The 26,440-nt window shown below is 47.9% G+C and overlaps 1 protein-coding gene across 5 annotated transcripts in view; it reads right to left on the reverse strand.

Moving 5' to 3' along the window:
- LOC147701275 (uncharacterized) overlaps window positions 1-26,440 on the reverse strand; it is a 208,684-nt gene that overhangs the window by 62,731 nt on the left and 119,513 nt on the right. For 3 of the 5 annotated variants that reach the window (XM_086930007.1, XM_086930008.1, XM_086930006.1), the window contains exon 4: window positions 14,234-14,299. The exons of the other annotated variants lie outside the window; for them this stretch is intronic. In XM_086930007.1, the coding sequence (XP_086786133.1) occupies window positions 14,234-14,299 (66 nt within the window). The remainder of the gene's footprint in view (window positions 1-14,233; window positions 14,300-26,440) is intronic. 5 annotated transcript variants of the gene reach the window in all.

Genomic DNA, 26,440 nt, shown 5'->3' on the forward strand with positions numbered 1-26,440 from the left:
CCTCATGCTCTATCTCCTCAATATTGATAGCAATATATTTCAAGTTCACATCACCTTACTTCCTCCATCCTTCTCCTCTATGTTTGCATCCTCCACCTCGTGTCAATCTATATCGCTCACTTCTCTCGTAGGGGATTTCTATGTATAGTCATAGTGACTGAATAGTCCCGCCCCTGTGAGGGATTGGGGAGCATTGCCTTAATATATATCTTCTTTAGTTTAGAATTTCACCTTTGTTTTATTTTTTTTGTCAAATCTGTTTATTGGCATTTTTTAATAAAGACATCGCATTGCATGAGATGGTTCAACAGTAAGTACACAGTAAGCGGGTACGCCAGGTGTCCTTTAAGAGTCCATACACGCAAGCGTTCTAGTCTCTGATGGAAGTGAGAAAGAATTGTCCCGCACGCTACTGGCAGATCATTAGTTGTTGGGCACCCGCCACTAGGCAAGTCGTTGACTGTCCACACACCAAGTCGTCGTGCTTTAGCAAAATATAGGGTGGATCTTCTCTACACCAGTGTTATGCACATCTTTAGAATTTCACCTTTGTTCAGGGAGGCCTGTAAAGACAGTGTAAAAAGAGACAAATCATACAGCCTGTATACATTGGCTACAATGGCCATACTCTTCATCATGAAATCAAAGAAGGGCCAGCACAAAGTATTTGTGTATAAGTTCAAGATGTTTTTGCAAAAGCATAAATCTCCCTCACAAACCCTTTTTTATGACAGAGATGAAGGGGGATAGAGTAGCCTCATAGGCTGTCATTATATGGCTAAAAAAAGAGACCGTGGCTTTAAGGAACCAGAGACCACCAGAATCCCATCAGGTGGCAGTTGCTTCAGTTCTTTTTTTCCGGCTCCTGCTGACAGCACCGTGGAGCATTGTGCTCAGACAAATATTGTCTGTTTTCCTCAAAATTCACCTCTGAATTTTGGTGACAGACTTTTCTTTCGACGTCTTTGGCCTCTCTTTGGCTTTTTCTGTATGTTCTGTAAGGAAATAGTGGGTTTTTGACAGAAAAGATGCCATCTCTTTTTGACAAATGCCCTGACTGTGGGAGTAAACACGCCATGACAGACCCTCTCAGTGTGTGTTTATACTCTGTCTTACAAACGATCATGTTCCTGAGTCTTGCCATCACTGCAGGAATTTTAGAGGAGTGATGAAAACAACTGACATAATCTGCCGATGGGACCATAGATTGAGGAGAGCGTCAGTCCTCTACCGGGGCTCTATCATCTGTCTCTGGAAGGGGTAATAGAAAGAAAACGGCAGAAAAACGCCGTTGGTCCCAGTCAATGTCATGGGGCGGTACGGCGCCGACCTGTTTGCAGTCTACCTATAGTTTGATGTCGAGAAAGCACTGCAGATCAGTGTCAAGGCAAGGGGCATTGAAGTCGAGAATTACAGTAGATCTGCAGACCTTGCTCAAGTAAGAGGCCACTCGGCTATTGCCACTGAGATTAAGATCGCCGTCGAGGCACCGTCGTCAGTCGATGTCAAGGCACACTCTGATGTTGAGACACCATCATCTTTCACCATAGACAAATAGATTGACGTCGAGACATTAAGGTTGGTCAATGTCAAAGACTCTTTTGGCATCGTCTAGGCTGCAGGAGGCAAGAAAGAAAATGAAATGTATCTATTCCTCTCAAGACTCAGAGTATTCTAGAACATACTCTCCTTCACGGGATGCACCAGGTTCTCCTCCTCAAGTGGCATTTCTGCCTCCTCAAACACCACCCCCTCTTCCTCCTCCATCACCACCACCACCTCCGCCTCATACACCTCCATCACCATTGCCAGCCGCTTCTGCGCTGAGGCCCAGATCTCGTTCTAGATTGCGCCATTGTTCCCTGCGCCACCATCACAGCTCAAGGCGCTCATCTCAGTCTTGGTGAGGTGAGCTGCTAAACTAAATATTCCGATATCAACTTCAATACCAACGACATCCATAATCTTCGAAACCCTTCAACATAACTCAGCATCAAAATCTTTGCTGCCACTAGTCCCAGGACTATTAGAATCTAATATGGACCTCTTCTTGACACCAGCATCTGTGAAGCCAGCTCCATCAAGCCTTCAGAAAATACCCCCCTCCAGGGCAGCATCTTGCTTTTCTCCATACGGACGCACCAATCATTGTAGTGGCTGCAAAGAAACATCACTCCACTACTCCCACTTCAACTGTCCCTTTTGATAAAGAGAGTCAGAGGTTGGACTCCGAGGGTCGGAAAGCCTGTGGTACGGCAGCAAATACATTTAAAGCGGCAAGCACCACCGCCCTATAAGGGGTATGACAGAGCTCTGTGATAATCCCTGCAACAGTTTGTTGAACGTCTCCCAAGAGACAAACATCAGGAATTTGCGGAAATCCTCAACGGATGGCTAATGGTCTTTAACGAGATTATTAGTGTTGCAGCAGTTTCTTCCCGACACATGAGTACTACCACAACACTCTATCAACAGGCATTCTCTGCTTTGCCTTTCCTCCCTCAAGCTAGAATCACAAACACTCAATCTTCTATTCTCCAATACTACCCTCTTTGGCAGTCATACCGATGACAAGATGGCGAGGATGAAGGCAGAAATGGAGACTTTAAAGGAAGTCAGCTTAGAAAAACCTTAAGAACCATGGAAATGTTTTGGGCCATACTAACACCGTTTTTATTCTCAGAGGGTTTTAAATCCCTCACTGGTATCAGGAAAACCAGTAAAGTGGTGCACAACAACAGCACCAACCAAATATCAGCCTTACCAGAGAAAGCAAGCTAGAGGAAGATCATCCCGGATGCTGCCTCACAGAGACAAGCAACCTTCTGGGTTAAAAATCCTGAATCAGTACTCCCCCCTCTTCTATTACCAACTATGGCAGGGGGAAGTATCAAACATTATCTGGTAGAGTGGCAAAACATCACAATGGGCACCTGGGTTCTAAATATTGTTCACAATGGATATTGTCTCAGGTGCACCAGTCCTCCACAGTCCATACCTCTGAAACCATCCAGTTTCCAGCTTCCCCTGTTAATACCGGAGGTCAACATCCTCATATAAAAGCAAGTGGTTGAGTCTGTTCTTCATCAACAACGAGGTACAGTTGTATATTCCAGTTACCTTCTAATCAAGAAGAAAGACAAGAACAAATTCAGACCCATTCTTGAATTCAAAGCAGCCAATAAATGGATTTGGCCAGAGAAATTACAGATGTTGGCATTACACCAACTCTATCCCCAATTACACCAGGGGGATTGTTTCTGTTCCATCAACTTTCAAGATGCATATTTTTATACACCAATCGCAAGAAAGCGTCAAAGGTCTTGAGGTTTGTAGTGGGGCAGGACCATTATCAGTTCCAAAAGCTTCTATTTAGCCTGAAGCAGGCATCCAGGACATTCTCCAAGTGCATGGCAGTAGTTGCTGCCCATGTCGGGAAACACAAAATATCCGTCTAACCATATCCAGACGATTGGCTAATCAAGGTGTCCGTTTCAGGAAGCTCAGCTTCCTTACAATGGGACTTGCGACCTCCTACAACGGCTAGGCCTTCATATCAACTAACAAATTCGACATCTGTCCTGGTCCAAACATTACACTATCTGGGGGCCTCAATTAACACAGATGCTTATCGATGCCTCAGAAGCTTCAGGTTCTCTTTAAAAGCCGCTCATCTGATGGTCAGAACAGTATTCTCTCTCCTCGGCTCAATGGCCTTCGGCATCTTCCTAACACCGAATGTCTGTCTCCACATGAGACCTCTGCAGTAACGTTTTGAGGACCAATGGGACATCAGGATACACCTATCCCTTCAATGTAAGCTGTCCCTGAAATGGTGGTGTTCTCCAAACATCTACTTCGAGGTACGCCATCCCTTCAAAAGATCTCTCCTTAGACCATGGTCACAGATGCCTCACTACTGGGATGGGGAGCTGTTAGAAATAGGATTTTTGGCAGGCTAGGGCATCTGCCAAAGCCAGGCAGGATAAGGAAGTTACACTCCTAAAATAACCCCTGCTCACCCCCTTGGTATCTTGGCATGAGCAGTCAGGCTTATCTTAGATGCAGTGTGTAAAGCATTTGCACCTAACCATCAGTAACAGAGCGTAAGCACTACAAAAGGACATCACACTAGTTTAGAAAAATAATATTTTTATATACTTAAGGCAAGACCAGAAACCATAAAAATCCACAATGCAGTACTTCAAGATTTTCACTTATCAAAATATGCTTTAAAAATAGTTCCTTGATGTCGATAGATCCGTCGGGGGCTATCACGGCGTCGTAAACAAACAAATAAAAACAGTTCTGGCTGACGGTGGTGTCGCGGGCCAGATACGGTGTTGGGAAGACCCGCAAACAGTACCTTTTAGAAAAGCAGGGCGCCGGTGACCTCTCCTTGAGTTTCCGAAAACACAGCGTCCGCAGGCGTCGGTTCCGGAGGTCAGTGCAGGAGTCGTTGGGCCCTCGAAGTCACAGGCGTTGCAGGTCGATCTCCTCTCTGTTGGAGTCAGGAGTGCCAGCGTCAACAGGCATTGTGTGCTGCTGTGTGAAGTGCAGAGGAGCGGTGTGCGTGCCCTCAGGTTGCGGTGTGAGCAGCAGCTCGGTGGGCGCGTCAGATGGCGTCGTCAGGGTTCCGGTGCGAGATGAAGGCGGTGCTCGTCACGGTGCTGGTAGGTGACGGTACAAGCAGCGGCATCGTCGTTGCTGAAGCGCTGTCGTCTGCTGACGAACTGGAGTCGATGGTGCCGGAGTCAGTAGGCCTAGGCTGCGGTGCAGGATGAGGGCGGTGAGTCATGTAACTTTACGAGCAGTGCCCTCGAAACACGGTGCAAGCAGTGGCGTCGATTTCGGCATGGAGCGACAGTGGCTGGGAGGTCAAGGCGTCATCGTGAAGCGAGGCGGTGCGGAGTGCGGTGCCCACAGGTCGCAGTGCGAGCAACGGCTCGGTGGCGGCATCAGCAGGCGTCGTCGGTTAGACCAGGGTCACGGTGCAGCGTTACGCTCTGCGTTGCCCAGGCTTCGGCGTGAAGAAAGGCGGTGCGGAGTGTGGTGCCTACAGGTCGTAGTGCGAGCAGCGGCTCGGAGGCGGCGTCTGCAGGCGTCATTGGTGAGACCAGTGTCATGGTGCGGCGCTCCGGCAGTGCCCTCTGCATTGCCTTCAGGACACAGTCGGTAGCAGCGTTGTAGACGTCGTCGAGTTGGTTTTCTTCAGTCGCAGCACAAAACACACAGTCCCCAGTGCTGAGGGCAGAAGAGCTTGAAGTCTTTGCTGTTCCTGAGACTTCTTGAACAGGGGGCAAGCTCTACCTCAAGCCTTTGGAGAAACTCACAAAAGTAGATTGCAGAAAGTTCATCCAGTCCTTTCACTGCCCAAGACAGAAGCAGCCACTGTAGGCCAATAAAGCAAAGCACACAGAAAGTGATAGTCCCTCCTCACAGCGTCTCCAGCTCTTCTTCTTGGCAGTCTTCTTGATCCAAAAGAGTTCTAAAGTTCAGGGGTCTGGGCCCCAGTATTTGTATCCAAAAATCCTTTGATCCTCTAGGCAGAGGTTGTCTGTGCCCAGCTAGAACCAGTTCTGCCTTCTCTGGTGTGATGTCATGGCAGGGGGTGGAGACAGCATTGTCAGAGGCAGACCAGGCCCTCTGAGATGCAAGGAAATCTCCTCATTCTTCCTCCATTGCAGCCCAGGTCTATTCAGCCTTTTCCTGACCTACCTATACTATCAGGAGCCACCCTTGCTTCCTAGCCCTCTGTCGCCCAAAACCCAGACAGGCAATCCCCATTCCAGCAGAGGCACAGAATGTAGAAATCACTTTTACTAAAATATGCATTGCTAGATTCTGAGTTCAGGCATACTCAATTTTATTTTCTCACCTAGTTCCCAGGGCCAGTTATGTTTATAAGATGTTATAAACAAACTTCCCATTCTTTCTATGGGGAACAGCCTTGCAATAGTGAAAAACGAAATGGACTGTAATTTACTATCAGGACATGCCACACACACAAGGGCATGTCCTACCTTTCACATACACTGCACCCTACCCAAAGGGGTACTTTGGGCCTACCTTAGGGGTGCCTGACATTTAAGAAAAGGGAAGGTTATGGACTGGCCAGTGTGCATGGGCCAAGTCGACACAACAGTTACAAACTGCGCGCAGACTCTGCAATGGTAGGTCTGAGTTACCTTTTTACGGCTACTCATGTGGGTGGCACAATTAGTGCTGTAGGCCCCCTAGTAGAATTTGATTTACAGGCCCTGGTACACTCAGTGCACTTTACTAGGGACTAACAAGTAAATCAAACATCCAATAATGGAAACACCAATCCATAACACAATTTATACAGAGAGCATATGCACTTTAGCACTGATTAGCAGTGGTAAAGTGCCCAGAGTCTTAAAAACCAACACAAACAAGTCAGGAAAAAATAGGAGGAAGAAGCAAAAGGTTTGGGGATAACCCTGCAAAAAAGGGCAATTTCCAACAGGATCCCACATGGACCACCTTCAAATTCAGGGCAAATATCTGCAGAGGGAATACATGTACAATGTCAATCTTCTAGAGCTATGCGCAGTCCACCTGACGCTGAAGGCATTTCATCCATCATTCAGATCCCATTCCCTACTTAATCAGATGGACAATAAAACAACCATGTACTGCATCAGCAAACAAGGAGGGATGAGGCCCAGGCCACTGTCACATGAAGCCCAGACAATCTGGAAATGGCTTCTGGCCAGAGACCTCATGATCCCAGCTACTCACTTTCCAGGTGTGCAAAATGTTAAAACAAATTCTCTCAGCAGACTGCTGCAAGAAAACCACGAGTGGGTCTTACAAAACGATGTCCCAAATATCTTCCAACGGTGAGGAACTCGGGCCATTGCCTTGTTCACTACCGCAGGAAATAGCAAATGCCTAAGCTTCGCATTGAGGTTCTTCCATCCAGGGACTCTGGGGAATGCCCTATGGATAAACTATGTTGGCAAAGTTCTCTTCACGTTTCTGGTGATGTCCCTGATCCCGACAGTCCTCAACAAGTTGTCCCAATCCACAACCAAGAGAATCCCCTTAGCTCCAAAGTGGGCACGTCAATGGAGGTTCACAGACCTCCTTCACGGGCCCATCCATCCACATCTCAAGCTGCCATCCAGACCTCCTGACGAAATTCATAGGCCAGATGGTACACCCCAATCTCTCCTCTGAGAATTTGGCAGCATAGTTTCTGAGCTAGATTTGAATCAGCTGCAAGACTGCATGGAGATCCTCAAAGAAGCTAAGCAGCCTTCACATGTTCCGCATATGCTTTCTAATGTATGAGATTTTGCATATGGTATTCAAATCCCTACCACTTGCCAGAAAGATGCAATTCTTCCATACTTACTCCATTTGGCAAAATCTGTGTCACAATTCTCTTCTCTAAAAGTTCACCTGGCAGCCCTTCTGCCTACAGAAAATATCCTTCACAAACCTCATTTTTCAGAATCCAAGTCATCAAGGATTTCCTAGAGGGTTTGAAGAATGGGTTTTCCTCCCATCAGGTGCCCTTCCCCTTTATGGAAACCTAATGTAGTCCTTTCATGTCTTATGCAGGACACCTTTGAGCTCATACACAAGGCTCCAACACTTGATAACAGCTTTCATCTGCCCACAGGGTTAGCGAAATCCAAGCGCTCTGCTCTCATGAACCATACAATGTATTTCATTCTAGCAATGTGGTTATGAGAACTCACCCAAAGCTCCTCCCTAAGGTTGTTTCGGACGTCCATATCAACCAGACAATCTGATTACCAACATTCTTTCAGAATCCCTCTACTCCAGGGTGAAGAACTCTGCATTCCTGGATATGAGGACAGTTCTAAAAATCTGTCTAGACTAGACACAAGACATCCGCAAATCGTTTATCAACTATGGTCCGTAAATGCTTAGCCACCTCCAAGCAATCTATTTAACAATGGATAGTTTCATGTATTTTGTTGTGTAATCAAAAAGCTAACAAAACACTGTTAGCTAAACCTAAAGCATAATCTACCAAGGGGAAAGCGGCTACGGCTGCGTTACTGCGCACTATCCCTATTCCAGTAATTTACAAAATAGGTACCTGGAAATCTGTGCATACATTCACCAATCACTATTGCCTTGACTCTGATGCTTGAGCAGATTCTCAAGTAGGGCAGACTTCCCTCAGAAATATATTTGCATAAACTTTCTTCTTGATCCTCTGTCTCCTCCACGGTGCTATGTGGGGAAGAGCTTGCTACTCTCTTCAGTGATTAAGACTACACATGGAAATAGCCTACAAGAGAAGGAATACTTTCTTACCTGTAACTCCTGTTCTCCCGCATGAGAATTTCCTTGATAGTCATAAGCAACTCTCCCTCCTCTCCAGTAGAATGGACAGAGGTATCCATACAATTTACATCTGTTCACACATCACAGTCAAAAAGAACTGAAGCAACTGCCACCTGCTGAGCATGATGTAGTCCCTGGGATTTTAAAGGCACAGTCAAATCAAGTCAAGTCAATTAATTTATATAGCGCGCTACATACCCAGAGGGTCTCAAGGCGCTTGAAGAAGGGTGGGGAATTACTTCTCGAATATCCAGGTTTTAAGTTGCTTTCTGAATGCTAGGTGGTTCTGAGTGAGGCGAAGGTGAATGGGAAGTGAGTTCCAGGTTTTAGCCGCCAGGTAGGAGAAGGATCTTCCTCCCATGGTGGTTTTGTTGATGCGAGGAACAGCAGCAAGGGCTTGGTTGGAAGAGCGTAGCTGGCGGGAGGGGGTGTAGAAGGAAAGTCGTGTGTTGAGGCATTCGGGTCGAAGTTCGTAAAGTGCTTTGTGCGCGTTTGTGAGGAGGCGGAATGTTATCCTCTTATTGACGGGGAGCCAGTGGAGGTTTTTCAGGTGACCAGAGATGTGGTCTTTACGCGGGATGTCTAGTATGAGTCTGGCTGATGCGTTCTGGATGCGTTGGAGTTTTTTCTGAAGTTTTGCAGTGGTACCGGCGTATAGGGTGTTTCCGTAGTCCAGGCGGCTTGTAACCAGTGCGTGGGTGACCGTTTTTCTAGTTTCGGTGGGGATCCAGCGAAATGTTTTTTTGAGCATGCGAAGAATGTTGAAGCAAGATGATGAAACGGCGTTGACTTGTCTGGTCATCGAGAGCGAGGAGTCCAGGATGACGCCCAGGTTCCGTGCGTGGTCCGTCGGGATGGGTGCTTTTCCAAGGGCCTCTGGCCACCAAGAGTCGTCCCAGGCGGAGGGGGAGGTACCTAAGATAAGGACTTCTGTTTTGTCTGAATTCAGTTTCAGACGGCTGTGCTTCATCCACTCGGCTACTTCTTTCATTCCTTCATGTAGGTTGGTTTTGGCGGTGTTAGGGTCTTTGGTGAGTGAGAGGATCAGTTGAGTGTCATCAGCGTAGGAGATGATGTTGAGGTTGTGTTGGCGTGCGATGGCCGCAAGGGGGCTCATGTATACGTTGAAGAGGGTGGGGCTGAGTGAAGATCCTTGTGGCACGCCGCAAATGACTTCAGTGGCCTCTGACTTGAATGGTGGGAGGCGGACTCTCCGAGTTCTTCCGGCAAGGAACGAGGTGATCCATTCCAGTGCTTTTCCCTGGATTCCGATGTTTCTGAGGCGTTGTAACAGTGTGCTATGACAGACTGTGTCGAAGGCTGCGGAGAGGTCGAGGAGGATGAGGGCGACTGTGTCTCCATTGTCCAGTAGTGTTTGAATGTCGTCTGTTGCTGCGATGAGTGCGGTCTCAGTGCTGTATTTGGCTCGGAAGCCGGACTGTGAGGAGTCGAGGGATTTGTTGGTTTCGAGGAAGGCGGCGAGCTGGTTGTTGACAGCTTTCTCGATGACTTTGGCCGGGAATGGAAGGAGTGAGATGGGGCGGTAGTTTTTGAGTTCGGTGGGGTCAGCTGTAGGTTTTTTCAGAAGGGCGCTGAGTTCGGCGTGTTTCCAGCTTTCCGGGAAGGTGGCGGAGTTGAGGGAGCAGTTGATGACGTCTCGGAGGTGTGGTGCTATGATGGAGTCTGCTTTGTTGAAGATGTGGTGAGGGCATGGGTCTGTGGGGGATCCTGAGTGGATGGAGTTCATCAGGCGGATGGTGTCCTCAGTGGAGATTGGGTTCCAGTCATTAAGGATGTTCATGGGGGGTGAAGGTACGGCAGAAGGTTGGGTGGGTTGGTCTCCGGGTTGGTTGTCGAAGCTGTTGTGGATGTCTGCGATTTTGTCGTGGAAGAACGAAGCTAGGGAGTCGCAAAGGGTTTGAGAGGGAGTGATGTCGTTGGAGTTGGCAGTGGGGTTGGTAAACTCTTTGACGATGTTGAATAATTCCTTGCTGTTGTGGGGGTTGTTGTCAAGTCGGTCTTTGAATGCGGCTTTCTTGGCAGTCCGGATCAGTTGGTGGTGTATGCGGGTGGCGTTTTTGAAGGCGTCCCAGGTGCTGGTGTTTGGGTCTTTTTTCCAGGCCTTCTCAAGGGAGCGACAGAGTTTCTTAGATTTCTTAAGATCATCGTTGAACCAGGGGGCGTTTTTGCTGCCTAATTTGATTTGACGTTTTTTCAAAGGTGCTAGGTTGTCAGCGCTGTTGGTTAGCCATTGAGTGAGGTTAATGGCTGCTTGGTTGGGGTTCGATTAGTGGGCAGGGGGGTTTTGAAGAAGCGATGAGGAGATCTGGTCGATGGTGATTTTGTTCCAGTTTCTTCGCAGAGTAGGTTGAGGATGGTTGTGGGTTGTGGTCTTTTTGTAGACAAAGTGAACGCAGCTGTGGTCCGTCCAATGGAGAACTGTGGTGTGACTGAAGGAGATATGTTTGCTGGAGGTGAAGATAGGGTCGAGTGTGTGACCTGCGTAGTGTGTGGGGGTATTAACAAGTTGTTTGAGTCCGAGGTTGGCGAGATTGTCCAGAAGGGTGGTGGTGTTGCTGTTGTTGCTCTTTTCCAGGTGAAAATTGAGGTCTCCCAATAGAATGTAGTCCTCGGAGGGGAGGGCGTGTGGGGTGATAAAGTCAGTGATGTCTTCACTGAATTGTGCACGGGATCCTGGTGGCCTGCAAAGGAGAGTGCCTCTGAGTGTGGTCTTGGGGTCGGTGTGGATCTGGAAGTGAAGGTGTTCGGCGCTAGCGAGGTTGACGTCTGAGCTGGTTGAGATGCGGATGGAATTCTTATGGACGATAGCGATGCCTCCTCCTGTTTGGTAGGTGCGGTCTTTTTTCGGATGATCTTGTAGCCTTCCGGGATGGCAATGGTGATGTCTGGGGCTGAGGAGGCGTTCATCCATGTTTCTGTTAGGAAGGCGACGTCCGGAGAGATCATGTCTAGTAGATTCCAAAGGTCGATGGCGTGTCTGTGGACCGAGCGGGTGTTGAGCAGGATGCATTTTAGGTGGTTGGTGTCAGATCTCTGTTTGGTGTTAGTGGATGAGGAGTTGGTCTTGGTGCCGTCATACTTGCAGGAGTTGCATGTGAAGGGTCCATGGGTGTGTCCAGGTGCGGCTTGGGCGCAGTTGGGGAGTCGGCCGGGGTTTAGGGCTAAGAGGGTGGAGGCGTCGTATGTAATGCGGGTGGGGTGGGTGGTACGGGGGCCAGGGGGTCTGGCCGCGGTCTAGGCGCGGATGGGCGTAGACGGGCTTACCTTTGGCGCACCTTCGGCGCGGCCGCAGCGCGTGGAAGCTGCGCGTTGGTTCATCTGACTTAAGTGGAAAGTGGAGGGGGCGAAGCGTGGGAGGGGCAGCTGGGAGGCGGGAGCGAGGTGGGGGGAAGGTGTGTGTGGACGGCCAAACAAACGAGATCAAAATGGCAGCAACAAAACAAATGCTGCAGGGTAGGACGGGGTAATGCCGCTTGTGGGGTGGGAATAATGCAGCAGAGGTTTGCAAAAATAAAGCGCAATGGAGGGCTCACGAGCGCTAGGATGATTGGCACTATTTTCAAAGCAAAGTTCCCTTAAGCGATCGGATTGTGCAGCCACGCAGTCGGGTCAAGAAGCGCTACAAAGATGGGTCAAGAAGCGCTACAAATACAGTTAAATACAATACAGTAAATGGCACACAAGCAGTGAGAACTCAGGAAGCGCTACAAAGTCGGGTCAAGAAGCGCTACAAATGCAGGAGATTTGCAGGTACGATACCAAGTCAGGGAGGAGGTGGTGGGAGCGACAGCTTCTGCCCAGGACAGGACGGTCACAGCTCTCACGAGGGCTCGGACGCCCTGTAGTTTCTGTGGGTGGGAGGGGCAGCTGGGAGGCGGGAGCGAGGTGGGGGGAAGGTGTGTGTGGACGGCCAAACAAACGGGATCAAAATGGCAGCAACAAAACAAATGCTGCAGGGTAGGACGGGGTAATGCCGCTTGTGGGGTGGGAATAATGCAGCAGAGGTTTGCGAAAATAAAGCGCAATGGAGGGCTCACGAGCGCTAGGATGATTGGCACTATTTTCAAAGCAAAGTTCCCTTAAGCGATCGGATTGTGCAGCCACGCAGTCGGGTCAAGAAGCGCTACAAAGATGGGTCAAGGTGTGTGTGGACGGCCAAACAAACGAGATCAAAATGGCAGCAACAAAACAAATGCTGCAGGGTAGGACGGGGTAATGCCGCTTGTTGGGTTGGGAATAATGCAGCAGAGGTTTGCGAAAATAAAGCGCAATGGAGGGCTCACGAGAGCTAGGATGATTGGCACTATTGTCAAAGCAAAGTTCCTTTAAGCGATCGGATTGTGCAGCCACGCAGTCGGGTTAAGAAGCGCTACAAAGATGGGTCAAGAAGCGCTACAAATACAGTTAAATACAATACAGTAAATGGCACACAAGCAGTGAGAACTCAGGAAGTGCTACAAAGTCGGGTCAAGAAGCGCTACAAATGCAGGAGATTCGCAGGTACGATACCAAGTCAGGGAGGAGGTGGTGGGAGCGACCGCTTCTGCCCAGGACAGGACGGTCTCTTCATTAGCCTTATAACTACAGCCTGTAAGGTTACTCTGTCCTCCTCCTCCTCCTTCATCTCTATCATAAATAAGGGCTTGTGAGGGAAATATACACTGTTTGCAAAAACATCTTTAAATTATACTCAAATACTTTGTGCTAGCCGTTTTTGACTTTATGATGAAGAATTCGGCCATTGTGGCATATGTATATAATCTGCATAATCTGTCTCTTTCTTAACCCCTTCGCTGCGGCGGCTATTCCGCCGCAGGGCTAAAGGGGCGGGGCGGCCGCGCGGCGGCCGCATGCTGGTGACAGAACCGCTCCGTCACCAGCCGCGGTTGAGCTATGCTGGTGACGGAGCGGTTCCGTCATGACCCGCCCCGCTCTTTAGAACGCCCGCGCAGGCGCGAAATCAGCGCCGCGCAGGCGCGGCGGCTGGGCCATGACGGAACCGCTCCGTCATCAGCACAGCGCACCCGCAGCTGATGACGGAGCGGTTCCGTCATCAGCCTGCAAAGGGTTAAGTATCTTTGCAGGCCTTCCTGAAGAAAGGGGAAATTCTACACTTAAGAAGATATATATTGAAGAAGTGCTACGGGGTCCCCACATATGGACAGGACTATTCAGAGATTATGACTATCATGGAAATTCCCCTACGTAAGAACAGGAGTTACAGGTAAGAAACTATTCCTTCTTTATTACCTATTCTACCAGCTTCTCCTATTAATTCGACATCCTCTATCTCCCACCTTTCTTTTATCCCGATCTCTCTATTTTCTCTACCTTCAATCTCTCCTGTATTGTATTGCAACTACTCTCATCTGCCTACCCTCCCAATTTCATTTCACACAAAAACTATTTCACCTATTACCCACGTCCAAAATCCTTTATTATTTCATATATCCACAACTTGTGTGCTTCCACAAACCCCCTTCTTCCTAATACTCCAACCATCTCACTCCATAATGTCCAATTTTTCATTCAAGCCATTCATCTTTTTCAGGTGTTCCTCCTCTGCCAAACCCTCCCTCTTCCCTAATCACTGGTCTTCTACTAATCCTCTATTTTTCCCTACATCACTCAAACCCTAAGGTTCAAAACTTGTTTCCTGTCAAATTCCTTAAACTATCTTTCCCAAACTTCTGTCTTGCCTTGTTCATTGTTCATTTCTTACTCTCCATCCTCCAGTTCTTCTATTTGCTCAACGTGTTATGTAATCTCTGCCTTTTTTCCAATCTTTGACACTCTTGTCTCCCCACCCTTTCGTCTCCAGTATGCAATGCAAGTTCATTGTTTATCCTATTCTTTTCACCTTTCACTCCTGCGGTGGTAGAGTCGGTTTCAAATGTTGTAGGTTCAGTCTTGCCAGAAGTCACTTCTAAAGGAAAAAAATATAATCTGTTAAAAAACGCAGGTTTCTTGACACATCCCTTCGATTCATCCTTATTTTCACATGGAAATGTCATATTGGATGCAATCTCATGAAATTATTGGGGAAATTGTACCTCTTAACCAGGCACTGGTGTGTAAAATCACAATTTTGAGCGTGATATTTTGGTGTAGGGTACTTCTGTCTTTGGGGGAGAGAAATACAGTTTTAAGGAAGATTTTGCTGTAGAATTAGATGTCACCTATGGTATTTTTAGTTTAGGTTTTAACAAAAATGATATATATTACGAGAAAGATTGCAATATTTATGGTAGTATGCTTATTGTTTCATGGCCATAGTTCATTACAAGAAAGCAGGAGTCTTTCTGCATTTTACTACACATTCTAACAGCCTTGTTTGAAAAAGACTTATATTCAACTTCTTATGGTATGTGGAGAAGTGTGGCTCACTGGTTAGAGCGGCAGACTCTGAAGCAGAGATCAGGCCCGGGACCAGGGTTCAAGTCCAGACGCGGCAGGGTCTTGGGCTCAATGTCCGCGGACTCGATAATTCTCGCCTCGGCGCCTACTCTAATCATGGGTCCCACGCTGCAACTCTGGGCAATAGCTTGCTTAATCTCCACAACAGCCCCTACAACACTGGGATGCCTGGCTTCACCTTGGGGTACCCGGGAGGGGCATCTCACAGGGAGAGCCAGGAAGGGTCCCACAGCGTTATACAGCGCCGGGACGCCCCGTTGGGGCAGCTGTGCGCTTTACAAAATACACTACATTTACATGTCACAGATTACTAGCTTCATTTGTGTGTGTTTATCTTTATCCAAATTAACTCTAAATATCTAAAACAATACGATCGGTTTCACATTAAGCAGCAAACAACCATTGCTTTAAGACCCTTTGGAGAAGAATAATATACTGTATAAAATATAAAACATATGTAGCAAATACAATGACCTCTGGCATCCATCCATCCACCCATCCATCCATTCGATGTTAGAGATAGGTGTTGAAATGAGGCAAAAAACGAATGTTTAAAAAAACAGGAAATTAACCAGTTACTGAGATAACTATAACTTTCGCCCCACCTTGCACTGCTTATGACCTCATACATTACATAACTTGTGATATGTTATATGACATAATTGATGACATCACTGATGATATTTACACAGTTTGCCCTACTGGTCATGGACGCTCATACCCCACTGCGCACAGCATTTAGCTGTGTACAGTAAGGATTGTGCAAAAAGCCAGGCTATGTGTACAACCCTCCATGAGCATCCAACTCCCACTGCTTATGGTATTCTGCCATGCACAGCACAGTTTGGTGCATGGCCCTGCAGGTATGGACTATAAAACATTAGCCTATGATCCAAAATTGGGAATGAGCAGCCTCTCGCCTCAATGTAAGGGTAAAAAAACATCTCTATCCTCCTTTGGCACTTCCTCTGCTGCTCCACAAGATGTCTGGGCTCTCCCTTGTTTTAGGTGTGAGGGAAGACCAATCAGTCCGAGAAAAGTAGAAAAAGTATGTTTATGATTTTCTGCTTTTCTTTAAGTGATTTGGTTCCACTTTCAACAAATGTAAGGTGAAGAGCTCAGGGTGCTACTGAAAAGATGCAAATGGAGCACAATAGTGAGCCACATTTGTTCACACAAACATTCAGATGATAGGCTACTTATGCTCCCACAGTGGTCCCTCTAGGCACAGAACACAAGGGGGACATTTTGTTTACTTATAGGAGGCTTAGATCCGGCCCACTGCTTACCATTGGTTGGCTTCATCATTTCCTTGCAAATCATTGAAATTATCCACATGCACTGGAAGAAAACTCTCAACATGTCAGCAACATTTATTTTTGTTTTTCAAAAATAAACTCCACTTTGCTCTGCTAGTGTACTGATCAACTGCCTGCACAGCAAAGCGTCAGTGTCTTTAGAGAAACCACCATGGTGGCGTCTGCTCCAAAGGCACAGAGATCTTTGCCTGGCAGACGGAGATCTCTAAATATGGCAGGCTGTAGTGCAAGTACATCTCTCTGCTCCCTGTGCGGAACAGAGTCTAGCCCAACAAATGTAAAGTAAGCTTCAACGTTGTTTAACCATAGCCAGAAGCACACAAGGAGTTAAATCCATAACGTAACATAAAATCACAGTTTGCTTCTGAAAAGTGATTATAAAAAAGAATCTGTGAGACATTGATCTGCATTTTTTCAAGTCACGTTATGCTCTACTGTGATATCAACATATATCATCTGTAGTACTATATCTATCTATATATAGTGCATGCACAACCACATTTTCCTCCAAGGCTTGTGTTATTTCCTTTCTATGAACTCTCAAGTGTACACACAGTAACTAATATATATATATATATATATATATATATATATATATATATATATATATATATATATATATATATATAATACTTATTTTTAAACTTTAAAGAAACTCACAGTCACTGGATGATGTCATCAGTGATGTCATTCGAGATGTCATCAGTGATGTCATGAGTGATGTCACTAACCATGTCATGAATGATGTAATATGTGACGTCATCATCAGTGCATTGCGGGGGCCGAGTTATAGTTAGCTGAACTAACTATAACGGTGGAATTTCTCTGGTTTTGTAGGATTGAAATGTCCAACTAACTATAACATCCCTGAGACCAATGGTTTTTCAGTGAAATTCAGAGGTTTTTAAAATGCTAACTTGGAACTATAACATCACTATTAACTCCCCTTTAATCCTGAAGGTCCCTGGAGGCCAAGTAGCCCACCAGGTACCTCCAGTAAGCGCCACAGAGCTGAGTTGCAGAGAGGTGTTCCTTGGCCACGGCCCTTTTGACAGCACGCTGCAAACTCGGCTTCTGCAAAAACCACAATTGATGGACAGAATGCAGAACAATGTCATACATTCACCCCAGTACAGAGATCTGGGCCTAAATCCATAATTTTTTGCACTCCACACCACCCCAGTTCAGACATGGCCATATGCAAATCAGTCTGATCCTGTGCCTCATGGGACCAGTCCAGCCCGAACTGCCAAGCCATGCCTTCCCTGGACCGGAAACAAGCTTTCGAGGACCGGTTTCTGGCATTCCAGCCGTCTTCAGCCCAGCTTGCTTGAATCCAGTGGTGTGGAGTGCATGGGACTCACGTCTCAGCATACCCATCCCACTCGGGGTGACAAATGCAAAAAACACAATTGATGGACAGAATGCAGAACAACGTCATACATTCACCCCAGTACAGAGATCTGGGCCTAAATCCATCGTTTTTTTGCACTCCACACCACCCCAGTTCAGACATGGCCATATGCAAATCAGTCTGACCCTGTGCCTCATGGGACCAGCCCAGCCCGAACTGCCAAGCCACGCCTTCCCTGGACCGGAAACAAGCTTCCGAGGACCGGTTTCTGGCATTCCAGCCGTCTTCAGCCCGGCTTTCTTGAATCCAGTGGTGTGGAGTGCATGGGACTCACGTCTGAGCATACCCATCCCACTCGGGGTGACAAATGCAAAAACGACAATTGATGGACAGAATGCAGGACAATGTCATACATTCACCCCAGTACAGAGATCTGGGCCTAAATCCATCGTTTTTTTGCACTCCACACCACCCCAGTTCAGACATGGCCATATGCAAATCAGTCTGACCCTGTGCCTCATCGGACCAGTCCAGCCCGAACTGCCAAGCCATTCCTTCCCTGGACCGGAAACAAGCTTCAGAGGACCGGTTTCTGGCATTCCAGGCGTCTTCAGGCCGGCTTGCTTGAATCCAGTGATGTGGAGTGCATGGGACTCACGTCTCAGCATACCCATCCCACTCGGGGTGACAAATGCAAAAACCACAATTGATGGACAGAATGCAGAACAATGTCATACATTCACCCCAGTACAGAGATCTGGGCCTAAATCCATCGTTTTTATGCACTCCACACCACCCCTGTCTGAAGCCATCAAAGAGGCACTGGATTCGGGAGGCAAAGCCATGCTTGTCATGCTTGATTTGTCGGCGGCCTTTGACACCGTCCCCCATGAGGGTCTCCTCGCCAGACTTCATGAGATCGGTCTGAGGGGGGCGGTGCTTAGCTGGTTTACATCATTTCTGGCTGGCCGTCGGCAAATGGTCTGGGCCTCACCCAGCTCTGCCGTGATGCCGCCTCTGGGAGTCGGAGTCCCGCAGGGCTCGGTATTGAGCCCGACTCTTTTTAACATCTTTATGACCCCTCTGGCGGCATTGGCGGAGTCTTTTGGGGCCCAGATCGTATCCTATGCCGACAATACCAGCTCCTCTTTACGTGCGGAAAAGGAGCAGACTTTGAATGAAGAGAGTATCCGTGGGTGCCTTGGGGCTGTTTTTAAATGGTTCCAGGTTAACAGCCTCAAGTGCAACTCAGACAAATCTGAGGTACTCTTCTTCGGTTGCCCGTCTGAGCCTGACTGGCAGGAATGGTGGCCTGTTAATATGTTTCCTCCAGCACGGTCGTCCCAGCTAGCTAAGAACCTGGGGATTAAAATCGACAATGGTCTGACGTTGAGATCCCAGATCCTCGGGCTCACGGGTACATGCTTAGGCCTCCTCAGAATGCTCCGTAAGTTCCTTCCATTGCTCTCAGAAGATCATAGGAGGACTACGGTGCAGGCCTTAATTGGTTCAAGATTGGACTACTCCAGCGTCCTATATCTTGGCCTGCCGGAGTATCTCCTGCAACGGCTGCAGGTGGTCCAAAATTCGGCCGCGCGGGCCATTTCTGGCCTTTACAAGCGAGCCAGAGTCTCCGGCCTGTTGCAGTCGCTCCATTGGCTGCCTATCCGGAAACGGATAGTTTTTAAGGCCTTGACCTTGGCCCACAAGGCTCTCCATTCCTCTGGAGCAAAATATCTCCAAAAAAGGCTCGCTTTTTACCATCCGGCCCGATCTTTGAGATCTGAATCACTTTTTCTTGCTGTGGTTCCTCGTGTAAAGAGAGCCCGCATTGGAGGTCGTTCCTTCAGGCTGTTGACGCCACAGCTTTGGAACAATTTGCCTTTGGCATTACGCAGTACCTCCAATCTGCTGACCTTTAGGAAGGGCCTCAAAACCTGGCTCTTTGCCTGTTAGTTTTGTTTCTGTTGTTCTCAGCCACGCTCTTCTTCTATTTTTTACTGTGTTGTGTTTTTTGCTAACAGGCTTTCAATAAAAGCGCCGGGACACTCCATGGAGTAGCCGTGCGCTATAAAAGAATAACCTAACATAACATAACATAACATAACCCCAGTTCAGACATGGCCATATGCAAATCAGTCTGACCCTGTGCCTCATGGGACCAGTCCAGCCCGAACTGCCAAGCCATGCCTTCCCTGGACCGGAAACAAGCTTCCGAGGACCGGTTTCTGGCATTCCAGCCGTCTTCAGCCCGGCTTGCTTGAATCCAGTGGTGTGGAGTGCATGGGACTCACGTCTGAGCATACCCATCCCACTCGGGGTGGCAAGTGCAAAAACCACAATTGATTAACAGAATGCAGAACAATGTCATACATTCACCCCAGTACAGAGATCTGGGCCTAAATCCATCGTTTATTTGCACTCCACACCACCCCAGTTCAGACATGGCCATATGCAAATCAGTCTGACCCTGTGCCTCATGGGACCAGTCCAGCCTGAACTGCCAAGCCATGCCTTCCCTGGACCGGAAACAAGCTTCCGAGGACCGGTTTCTGGCATTCCAGCCGTCTTCACCCCGGCTTGCTTGAATCCAGTGGTGTGGAGTGCATGGGACTCACGTCTGAGCATACCCATCCCACTCGGGGTGGCAAATGCAAAAACCACAATTGATTAACAGAATGCAGAACAATGTCATACATTCACCCCAGTACAGAGATCTGGGCCTAAATCCATCGTTCATTTGTACTCCACACCACCCCAGTTCAGACATGGCCATATGCAAATCAGTCTGACCCTGTGCCTCATGGGACCAGTCCAGCCTGAACTGCCAAGCCATGCCTTCCCTGGACCGCAAACAAGCTTCCGAGGACCGGTTTCTGGCATTCCAGCCATCTTCAACCCGGCTTGCTTGAATCCAGTGGTGTGGAGTGAATGGGACTCACGTCTGAGCATACCCATCCCACTCGGGGTGACAAATGCAAAAACCACAATTGATGGACAGAATGCAGAACAATGTCATACATTCACCCCAGTACAGAGATCTGGGCCTAAATCCATTGTTTTTTTGCACTCCACACCACCCCAGTTCAGACATGGCCATATGCAAATCAGTATGACCCTGTGCCTCATGGGACAAGTCCAGCCCGAACTGCCAAGCCATGCCTTCCCTGGACTGGAAACAAGCTTCCGAGGACCGGTTTCTGGCATTCCAGCCGTCTTCAGCCCGGCTTGCTTGAATCCAGTGGTGTGGAGTGCATGGGACTCACGTCTGAGCATACCCATCCCACTCGGGGTGACAAATGCAAAAACCACAATTGATGGACAGAATGCAGAATAATGTCATACATTCACCCCAGTACAGAGATCTGGGTCTAAATCCATTGCTTCTGGCTCACTGCTGCTCGGAGGATGAAGTCCACTTATTTCCTGAGGTCCTAAGAACGCAAGAGGACCTCATCGCCCAACCAGCAGTGCACCAGAAGCTGCGTTTGCAGAGTGGTGTAAAAAGGGGCATTGCCTCGGACCACCTCTCTGCAACGCAGCTCTGTGGCACTTACTGAGGTGCCTGGTGGGCTAGGTGGCCCACAGGGACCCTCAGGATTCAAGAAGACTTAATCCCCAATTTACAACGCACCAGGGAGTGTATTTGCACACTTGTCATATCAGGACCCACCCCTCCCTGCACTACTGTACAAACGCGGCCCCTGGAGCGTTGTAAATTGGGGGATTAAGTACCTTTGAATTCTGAGGGTCCCTGGGGGCCAACTAGCCCTCCAAGTACCTCCAATAGGCGCCACAAAGCTGCGTTGCATAGAGGTGTAAAAAGGGGTGGGACCTCGGACTACCTCGCTGCAACGCAGCTCTGTGGCACTTACTGGTGGCCAAGCTCCATTCCCCAGGGCCTGGCCACTACGTTAAGAAACGTGAGGGGAGCCCCAATTCCCCCACTGTGCCACTGGCTCCCCGCCTCCTGCAGGAGCAGGCATTGCTTTTCCACACGGGGAGCTGCTGAAATGCAGCTCCCCGTGTGGAAAAGCAATCTGCTTTGGATTTTGGAAGCGAGAGCAGGAAACCTGCTCTCGCTTCCAAAATCCAAACCAGTTTGCTATGGCAGGGTGGGAGCCACATGGCTCCCGCCCTGCCATAGCAAACAGCAGTGTCCAGAGGGTGGGCACCCCGGGACACTGCAGGAGCCAGCCCTGGGGGGTGGCGGTCCCCAGGGCCATCAAGGGCTCCAGGCAGGAGAGGGGCAGCGCGGCCTACCTCCCAACGTTTAAAGACCCGGGGAGGTTGTGGTCCCCGGGGCTCTGTAACAGTCCCCTGCATTTGAAATGAGAGTGCCCCGGGGAGGTGGTGGTCCCGGGATATTGTGGGGGGGGGGGGGCTTGAGCCACCCACACTAAGCTACAGAGCTACAGAAAGAATACCATAAGAATCTCAGAAACACCCGTAAAAAGCATATAGCATCCCAATTGGAGCAAGCTGATAACACCTCCAAAACACTCTTCCAGATTCTTAACTCTCTAGTTAACCCCAAAGTCTGCAGCCCTGAGGTGGAACCGTCCCAATCACTTTGTGATAATATCGCCAACAATCTGACGCACAAGATTGAGGATTTTTACTCTAAATTCTCCCTCCCCAGTTCCCGAGAGCCAGATACAGATATTCCTCTTATCAGTCCCCTTTCGTACCCCCAGCCTTCCTTAAGAGCATATCCCCTTCTCACCACAGAAGAAACCGAAATCCTTCTCAAATCAGCCAAGTCAGGATCCCCAAAGACCTCATTCCGGCAGAAATTGCCAAAACTCTTGCTACAGAATTGGCCGGACCCCTAGGGGTGGTCTTTAACAGCTCAATCACTGAGGGCAAACTTCCGAAGGAATGGAAAGATGCACAAGTCATGCCAATTAGGAAAAACTCAAAACTGCCACCGGACGTGATCACAAACTATCGACCCATCTCTTTGCTCCCGCTGTACAGCAAGCTATTGGAGAAACATATTAATAAACATCTCTCATCTTTCGTTGCGATCTCCAATTGCCTTGACCACTCTCAGTCTGGATTCCGCTCCCGGTATAGCACGGAATCTGCCTTGGTCAAGGTTTTAGACGACATTAGACTGGAAGCGGACGGGGTCGAGCAGTTATTATTATACTGCTCGACCTATCCGCCGCCTTTCACACCATCTCGCATCAGATTCTCTTAGATAGATTGTGCAACATAGGTATTCAGGACACAGCTTTGGAATGGCTAACAGAGGACCGAACTCAAACCGTTAATCTGGGCCCCTTTAAAGCTAAGACCACCTTTGTTACCAAAGGAGTCCCTCAGGGATCCTGTCTTAGCCCCACTCTTTTTAATATTTACATTGCCCCGCTGGCCGCTCTGCTTAGGAAGATCGGGTTTATCCCGGTCTCCTACGCAAACAATACACAGGTGCTCCTTACCTACGACACCGAGGCGCCTAATATTCAAAAAATATTCTCAGAAAGAATGCTCAAAATCACAGCATGGATGAGCCAAAATTTCCTCCATCTTAATACTAGCAAAACAGAAATCATGTTACTCACAGAGGCAGTCACTAGTTAATCCCTGAGTTGGTGGCCGGAAGAACTAGGTACGGCACCAACCCCCAAACCGGTTGTAAAAAACCTAGGGGTACTTATTGACAACAAGCTAAACATGGAGGAGCACATAGCACTCACAAAACGATCTTGCTTTCATGCCCTTAGTCTTTTACGGAAGGTTTTTCACTTCCTTCCCCTAGCTACTCGTAAGACTCTTACACACATTAGTAATAAGTCGTCTGGACTTTAGTAATGCCCTCCTCATCTCGGCCAAAGACTCTGCCTTACAGACCCTACAGGTGGTCCAGAATACAGCAGCACGCTTAGTCACTAACGCCCCCTGTCGCACTCCCTCCCTCCCGCTTCTTCACAAACTGCACTGGCTCCCCGTTCGCAAACGTATCCATTTCAAAATATGCTGCTTGGTCTTCAAATGTCTCCATCAGCTGGGCCCAACATATTTATCTAACAAACTGATCATATACACTCCCTCGCGCAAGCTTCGCTCAGAAGGCAAAGGCCTCCTAGTCATTCCCCACTTTAAGAAAACCAAATGGGGAGGAAAAGCCTTCTCCTACCTTGCGCCCAAATTGTTGAACCAGCTACCTGAGACACTCCAGCAATTACTTCAGCTTCAGGAAGAAACTGAAGGCATTCCTATTCTAAATGTCATGATCTCTTCTACTGTCTTCAGCGCGGAGATACCCCATGTGTGGCGATTCATGCGCTTTACAAATCGGCTAAATAAATAAAAACGAAATAAATAAATTATTATTACAGCCCCTGGGAGGTGGCGGTCCCTGTGGCATGGGGGCCACGAGGCCCCCGCCCTTATTTAACGAAGCCCTGGGGAGGTGGCGGTCCCAGGGGGCAGCGTGGGGGGAACCCTAAAGCTTTATTTATTTAAAAAGCCCCGTAGGGGGGCGGGCGGGGGTGGGACCACCCCACGCTTTATTGATTTAAAAAGCCCCAAGCAGGTGGCGGTCCTCAGGGCTGAGGGGGGCTGAGGGGGGCTGCGTGCCCTCCGCATTAGATTTAATAAGCCCCGGGGAGGTGGCGATCCCCGGGGCTAAGGGGATCCCCGCAGCCCCCGCTATTACTTTTACGCATGCCCCTGGGACCTGGCCCATCTGGGGGCTCAATAATAACGTAGCGTGAAACCCGCACTTCATTTTCTTTTTATTTCATCGGCAGGATTCACGCACCCAGCGCGAATTATGCGGTTAAAAAAAAATACTTTTTTGGGCCCTGGGGTTCCTTGTGGGACCTCCTGACTTGTTTTTTAACATTTTTTTTACTGTTTTCTTGTGACTCAGTTCTACCGAGTCACAAGATGGCTGCCAACACTTCCTGGTTTGGAGTGTTGACAGCTCATTCAATGAAGCTCCTGGTCGGGAGGATTCGGGAACCCACCGCAGCCCCAGATATTGAAACTCTTTCTTTTTCTAAATTCTCAGGTCTATTGAATGGATTTACACCATTTAACAATAAAAGGGCTCTTTCAGTACCAAGACCTACCTTTTTGCCAAATTTGGTGTAATTCCGTTCAGCAGTTCGGGCTGTAGCCTTGTCTAAAGTTTCCTATAGAAAATAACATGGGAAAACACGTTTTGGGACCCCCCTTTTTTCTCGGCCCCCGTTTGACGAATCCCCCCGAAACTTTTCAAGACAGGAGCTGACCGGAGCAGGCCATTAGTTTTGAAAATTTCGCGAAGATACGTCAAACAACGCCAAAGTTATTGGCAAATCAAAAAATGCTTTTCCTTTGGAAACTAGGTCCTAACTATAACTACCTACTGGCGACCACCAGTAGAATATATATATATATATATATAAAAAGCAACACTCCTCGCAGATAGGGAAGGACAAGAGGCCACACAGGGGAACTTTGCAGGAGCCGTTTTAATGGTAGACAGCATAGCAAAATGCATTTCGGCAGTAAGCCTTCTTCGGTTGCTGTTGCTGACGCGTGATGGCCCCACCTGCATCTTTAAAAATGTCCAGTACCACCCTCATTGGAAGGTAAGTAGAGTCCTGCCCCCAAGTCACATGTTACTTCAACCATGGTGGCATATATATATATGCAATATATATATATATATATATATATATATATATATATATATATATATATATATATATATATATATATATATTACCTACTGGCGGTCGCCAGTAGGTAGTTATAGTTAGGATTATTTTGTATAGGGAATTCGCAACATTCTATTGGGAATAACTTTGGCGCCGGTTGAGGAATCTGCCTGAAATTTTCCTCAAATTTGCCTCGCGAAGCTCCGCTCTTTCCTTAAAAGTTTAGGGGGAATTCGTCAAGCGGGGGCCGAGATAAAAGGGAGGTCCAAAAACGTGTTTTCCCCATGCTAATTTCCATAGGGCGGTCAAACTCACTTTTAGCCCGAACGGCTGAATGGATTTCCACCAAACTTGAAAAAATTGTAGGGACTGGTAGCCCGATGTGCCTTTGCTATGTCTCAAGATATGTGCTCCAGTGGATTTTGAGTAATATAGGTTCAAAAAAATATATATATCTATAAGCGCGCCCCGGTACGCGCACCAGGGCGCGTACCAGCGCGCTACGCGAGTTCGGAAACCAAAACTGTCCTGAACCAATAAAAAGTGTTATTTTTAGGTCACATGACCCGACACGCTTACGCTACGCGCCCCGGGGCGTGTCGCGTAAGCGCGTCGGATGCTTACGTTGCGTGATCGTATGCGCTCGAGTGCTTCCGGATGTGTTTACGCCGTGTGTATCACGCGGACGCGGCTACGCGATACGTCACAATGATGTTTTCGTTCGCGGAAATAGCGCTAACGGGACGCTCACCGGTACGCGCCCTGGGGCACGCCGCAAGACTGCGCTTACCGTTGCGCTCACCAAGACACTCACCGGGAGCGCTCAGGGCAAAAAAAAACACCCAAAAAAACATAAACAATATACATAAAAAAATAGTATTACATAAATATACAATATAGGATTCATTATAAAAAATATTACATTTCATAGCTATAGAAATTTGCTATTAAAAAACCTTTGAAATTCACTGAAAAAAACATAGGTTTCACACCAGTTATAGTTAGGAATTAGCATTTAAAAAACCTATGAAATTCACTGAAAAAACCATAGGTTTCACACCAGTTATAGTTAGGAATTAGCATTTAAAAAACCTATTAAATTCACTGAAAAAACCATAGGTTTCACACCAGTTATAGTTAGCTTGAAATTTTACTGACATAAAACCATTGAAATTACCACGTTATAGTTAGTTGGACTCACTAGAACTTGCGCGCCTGCAATGCACTGCTTATGACGTCACATATTACATCACTCATGACATGGTCAGTGACATCACTCATGCCATCACTGATGACACCATCCTTGTGACAGACTGACA

The sequence above is a fragment of the Lissotriton vulgaris genome, chromosome 7, assembly GCF_964263255.1.
Source record: "Lissotriton vulgaris chromosome 7, aLisVul1.2, whole genome shotgun sequence".
NCBI classification, from domain to species: Eukaryota; Metazoa; Chordata; class Amphibia; order Caudata; family Salamandridae; genus Lissotriton; species Lissotriton vulgaris.